We start from the raw sequence: 6,000 nt of genomic DNA on the forward strand, positions 1-6,000 counted from the left end.
TCCCTATTAAATAAAAGGGAAGCGGGGGAACCCTTGCAGGGCAGAGCTGAGGATTATGCCCAATTCTTAGCGGACAAAATTGCTCGGTTTCGGTCGGACTTGGACTCCATCCCCGCAGTTCCAGCCGAGGCACAAGAGGATCAAGTAGAACATCTCTGGGTTGAGTTTCAGGATGTTACCCCCGGGGATGTGGACAAGGCCATGAGGGCTGTAAGTGCCTCCACCTGTGTACTGGACCCGTGTCCCTCATGGCTGGTTACTAACAGCAGTGAGGTGACACGAGGCTGGATCCAGGCGGTTGTGACCGCCTCTCTTCGGGAGGGGAACTTCCCCGCCGCACTGAAAGCGGCAGTGGTGAGACCCCTCCTAAAGAAGCCATCTCTGGATCCAGCTGTTCTTAATAACTATTGCCCAGTCTCCAACCTTCCCTTCCTTGGGAAGGTTGTTGAGAAGGTGGTGGCCTTCCAGCTCCAACGGTCCTTGGAGGAAGCAAACTATCTCGACCCCTTCCAGTCAGGCTTCAGACCTGGTTACAGCACAGAAACCGCTTTGGTCGCATTGACCGATGATCTCTGGAGAGCCAGAGATGGAGGACATTCCTCCATCCTGGTCCTCCTTGACCTCTCAGCGGCTTTCGATACCATCGACCATGGTATCCTTCTGCGACGACTGCGGGAGGTGGGAGTGGGAGGCACCGTGTTGCGGTGGTTCTCCTCCTACCTCTCGGACAGGTCGCAGTTGGTGTTAGTGGGGGGGCAGAGATCGTCCCCTAGGCCCCTAACATATGGGGTGCCTCAGGGCTCGGTCTTATCCCCCCTACTATTCAACATCTACATGAAACCGCTGGGAGAGATCATCCGTAGGCACGGGATCAGATACCATCAATATGCGGACGATACCCAGTTGTATCTGTCCGCCCCGTGCCAACTCAATGAAGCGGCAGACGTGATGAACCAAGGCCTTGAGGCCGTTATGGACTGGATGAGGGTTAACAAGCTTGTGCTCAACCCAGAAAAGACCGAGTGGCTGTTGTGTTTCCCTCCCAAAGATTCGACCAATATTCCATCACTCAGGCTGGGGGGTCAAATTTTATACCCCTCAGAGAGGGTTCGCAACTTGGGAGTCCTCCTGGATCCACAGCTATCGTTTGACCACCACCTGACGGCTGTGACCAGGGGGGCATTCGCCCAGGTTCGCCTGGTGCGCCAGTTGCGACCCTACCTGAATCGGGAGGCACTCACAACAGTCACTCGGGCCCTTGTGACCTCTAGGCTGGAATACTGCAATGTGCTCTACATGGGGCTGCCCTTGAAGAGCATCCGGCGACTTCAGCTAGTACAGAACGCGGCCGCGCGAGTGATTGTGGGTGCACCTCGGTTCACCCACATAACACCTATCCTCCGCGAGCTGCGCTGGCTACCTGTCGATCTCCGGATGTGCTTCAAGGTGCTATTAGTCACCCATAAAGCCCTGCATGGTAGTGGATCTGGATACTTGAGAGACCGCCTTCTGCCAATTACCTCCCTGCGACCAATTAGATCTCACAGATTGGGCCTCCTCCGTATTCCATCGGCCAGCCAGTGCCGGCTGGCAACTACAAGGAGGAGGGCCTTCTCAGTAGTAGCCCCGACCCTTTGGAACGAACTCCCCGTGGAGATTCGTACCCTCACCACCGTCCAGGCCTTCCGCACAGCCCTTAAGAACTGGCTAGCCCGTCAGGCCTGGGGACAAGGATAGCTGCCCCTCCCGAATGATGAATGTATGTTGCTTATTACTTTTATTATATGTGTCTACGTCATTGTTTGTATTCCCCCTCCCTGATTTTATGTGAGCCGCCCTGAGTCCCCTCAGGGAAAAGGGCGGCCTACAAATGTTAATAAACATCTAAACATCTAAACATCTATATTTCAGCCTTCAATGAGATTACTTTGTAACTCAAAGTTTGAGAAACCACCCCAAGTGCACTTCCTCCCGCTCCTTGCTTTTTAAGGCCACCTCTACGAATGGAGCAAGGAGGCAGAGGGGGTCTCTCTTCCCCCCACCGCATGTTTACCTGGGTTGCATTTCTAAGGAGGGAGGGGTAGAGGCAGGTGAGAGTGGCACGTCCGTGTGGAGCGGGTGCAAGAGGGATTGGGGGGGTGGCTCCGTTGCACAGGTGCAATCCTCGCGGAGGCAGCTCACAGCACAGCCCCGGAAAGGGAGTCAGAAGTAAAGCCATTTATAAAAGCGCGAGAGGCAGGCAAGCAGGCAGGCGAGTGCTCTTGTGCAGTGACATCAGACTCGCTATGTAATGCAGCGCCAATTCCCAATCCCTGAAATGCAGGCCCAAGGACAGCCCCGTTCAGTCCCGTATCTCTTCTCCGTGCACAGCACATACAGAGTTGTATCAGAGGAGAAATACAGGCAAAAGGCTCTTCTTTCTCTGCCCCCCCCCTTTGCCCCCCCCCACCTGATATGTTTGTATGCCTCCTGAATGAGCGATCGAGCGAGCGAAAAATCCTTCCAGTCTTTGGGACGTTAGACTGAATTTCACCCCTGCCGGAAGTGCTCAGCTGACTGGCGGCCAACAGAGCCCCAGGCAGAATTGCGCCCTGCGAGGGGGCCACCTCCAGCACTCCTCTGCCACCTCCCTTGCCTCTTAGCGCCCATGCCACCCCCTTGCCTCTTAGTGCCCCCCTAAGTCATCCCACCGCCCCCCCAGAGGTGGTACCACCCACTTTGGGAACCACTGCTTTACAGCTTTCCATAAAGAAATGCACGTTTTTATAAAACATGCATACAGATCTATTCAATAACTAAATAAAAATAAGCACCGTCACATAGATTAAACATTTGCTTTTTAAAAAATTCACTTCCAGCCAATATGATTTAAAGTGGAATAATCAGACTTTTCTTTTTCATTTTCTTTCTTATCTTTTCTTTGTCCATACCAAGGAATTTCAAAAGCAAATGAGATTTTACAAGAGAGCTTGGTGATCTCATTGTTCCTTGCAATCAGGTTGTAGGGCTAAACATTGGAAGCATAATGAAATTATGTGTTCATAAGCTCAGCATACATAATGGAATTCCTATTATTCAAACGGCTGTTACCAAGATTTTTTAATATACAGAATGCATCTCTTTCCCCGTGTAGCCCAATTTTGATGCTGCTCATACATTTCATTCATTTTCCTTCACCCAACTAGCAAATAATGCCTTTGTTTTCCTAATTATACTACTTACACAAAAGGTTTAGGTTTAGGTTTATTAGATTTATATGCCGCCCTTCTCCCAAGGACTCAGGGCGGCGTACAACATAAAAGAAAACACATATTACAAAAGTTAAAAGGGACATTAAATAAAGTATCCAAAAAAACCCAATTGATATTTACAATAAAAATTTAAAAATTAAATTAAAATTAACAACCAAATTAATACTATATTTTATTCTATTCAGGCCAGGCTGGCTTGCTGGAAAAGCCAACGTTTTAGGGAGCATCGGAAGGACCAGAGGTCGGGGATTATGCGAAGCTCCGGGGGCAGCTCATTCCAGGGGGAAGGCGCTCCCACAGAGAAGGCTCTCCTCCTGGGGGTCGCTAGCTGACACTGTCTGGCCGACTGCACCCTGGGGAATCCAACTCTGTGGGATCGCACTGGATGGTGGGAGGCTACTGGTGGCAGTAGGTGGTCTCGCAGGTACCCTGGGCCTAAGCCATGGAGCGCTTTAAAGGTCATAATTAGTACCTTGAATCGCACCCGGAAGACAACCAGCGACCAGTGCAGGCTACCTAAAAGGGGTGTATCATGGGAGCACCATGATAACCTGCGCAGCCACATTCTGGACCAGTTTAAACCTCTGGGTGCTCTTCAAGGGCAGCCCCATGTAGAGAGTGTTACAGTAGTCCAGGTGAGAAAGGACGAGGGCATGAGTGACTGTGCACAGAGCATCCCGATCCAGAAAGGGGCACAACTGATGTATCAGGTGAACCTGGTAAAAGGCCCCCCTGGTCATGGCCGTCAGGTGTTCTTCTAAACTGAGCCACGTATCCAGGAGGACTCCCAGATTGAGAGCCCTCTCTGAGGGCGAAGGGTAGCAGTATGGAAGTCAAGCCTGATGAGGAAATGATCAGACCATGACAAGGGTTGGATAGAAATATCCCCTAAATCTAGATCATTCATCCACTGCCCAGAGATGAAAATCAGGTCGAGCGTGTGTCCCCTGTTATGGGTGGGGTCTTGAATTAACTGAGTTAGGTCCATAGCTTTCATGGAAGCCAAGAACTCCCGAACTGACTCGGATGTCTCGCCAATGGAAGGCAGATTGAAATCCCACAGGATCATAAGCCTGGAGAAATCAACTGCCAATCCAGGTAAAACATGCAGCAGCTCTGGCAGGGCTGATAAAACATAGCAGGGAGACAGGTACATAACAAAAAGGCCCACCTGAACTCCAAGGCCCTATTTCACAAAAAGGGACTCACACCCGCCTATCTGAGGCACAGTGACGTCCTGAGGTCCGAGACTTTCCCTAATAACCACCGCCACATACACACCCCGCCCTGCCCTGGGGGCAGGGGTCGTGTGTGATGCTTGTGAGTGATCAATATAAACACCAACAGCTTTGTTCTACTTTCTAACTATAACCTTTCACAGAGTTTTTTTTCCCTTCTGGAAAAATACATTTTTTTCATTCTGAATAAAATCATATGCAATTAGTCCAGTATTTTCTTTTTTTTTTAAAGGCATTCATCTACACTTTCATTTCCAAACAATTTATTGTCTGGTCATATTATCACTGTATTTTATTACAAGGGGTTGGTTTCGTCTGTTTGTTTGTTTGTTAGATCCAATTATATTTTGTAGTTTTGGCAACAAAGGCATTAGACACAATAATTATTTGAGCCAAGAGTGAACAGATTACAGTGGGATTTATTACTATACCTGCAATAAATGAATCGTTATACTTTGAATGAGAAACATAAGGAATTAAGAATGACCCACAACCTATAAAGCAAGAATTGAGAATTAGTAGCTAGTGCTTTATTTGAAGAAAATGCATCAAACTTTGGAAGAGGATCATTTCAGGAGCAGAGAGGATGTTTCCTATAAAGAATGCCAAGTAGGTGCAATTCAGGAAAGATTCTATCTGAATCCCAGGAAGACATTCTCATCAGGGTATAAAAACCTAAAATAGGCAGAATGGATGGACTATCAGCTCAATTTTCTTTTTGGTCAATTTCCCCTTTAACTGAGCAGGAGTTTGATTTCCAATTTCTGCAACAGGGTTTTTAATTCAGCAAAGAACATTCTATATGAAAATCCATTCATATGTTTATGTTGATTTATCCTACTTGATTGCCTTTCTAATTGCAGTTTTGTAACAGTAACCAATTTGAGCAGACAGTTTTTCCTTAATGCATATTTTGTCCATATTACTTCCATCATCTGCACTTTGTATAGGTTCACTGTTGTGCATTTTAAGATTATGAATAAACATACATCTCAGAAATGGGGAATGCAGGGTATTTATCTATAACACTTACCGTTGAACTGCCAAAGCAAGGAAAGCCATGATTATCTCAGCTTTTTTGCATGCATCCTCACAGTCCAAAGCCTGAAAAGCAAAGAAACTATTAAAATTATAATTCTGAAATGTTGACTAGAGGATGGTTTTATTTTGCTTGTTTTTTAAGGAATGAACATGACAAGGCAAGAACCAGAGTTCCTAGGTGACAGAGAATTATAGAACAGTATAGACCAGGTGTCTTCGAAGCCCATCAAAACAGTACCCATTGACTAGGTAGGAAAAAATTCCCTAAAATTTAAACCCTGCATGACAAGCCTATATAAGGGCTTTGATTTCTGTAGACAGTCTTCTGTATATGGCATCATTCTTGTCTGCAATAAAAAGATGAATCATACTGAGTTGTATCTAAGGGCCTTTTGCCCAATAAGCCTATTCCTAACGAAGGGATTAAAATATCTGGAGAGGCAAGATTTGACTGACAAGTGGATTAGAAC

The 6,000-nt window shown here is 47.1% G+C and overlaps 1 protein-coding gene across 1 annotated transcript in view; it reads right to left on the bottom strand.

Moving 5' to 3' along the window:
* INSC (INSC spindle orientation adaptor protein) overlaps positions 1–5,578 on the bottom strand; it is an 86,881-nt gene extending 81,303 nt beyond the window's left edge. Inside the window, exon 1 of the mRNA XM_087717476.1 lies at positions 5,523–5,578. Within this exon, the coding sequence (XP_087573602.1) occupies positions 5,523–5,551 (29 nt within the window). The 5' untranslated portion in view covers positions 5,552–5,578. The remainder of the gene's footprint in view (positions 1–5,522) is intronic.
* Positions 5,579–6,000: the final 422 nt, after the last annotated feature.

The sequence above is a fragment of the Thamnophis sirtalis genome, unplaced genomic scaffold, assembly GCF_051295495.1.
Source record: "Thamnophis sirtalis isolate CommonGarterSnake01/CBP01778 unplaced genomic scaffold, rThaSir2_p1.2 scaffold_1, whole genome shotgun sequence".
NCBI classification, from domain to species: Eukaryota; Metazoa; Chordata; class Lepidosauria; order Squamata; family Natricidae; genus Thamnophis; species Thamnophis sirtalis.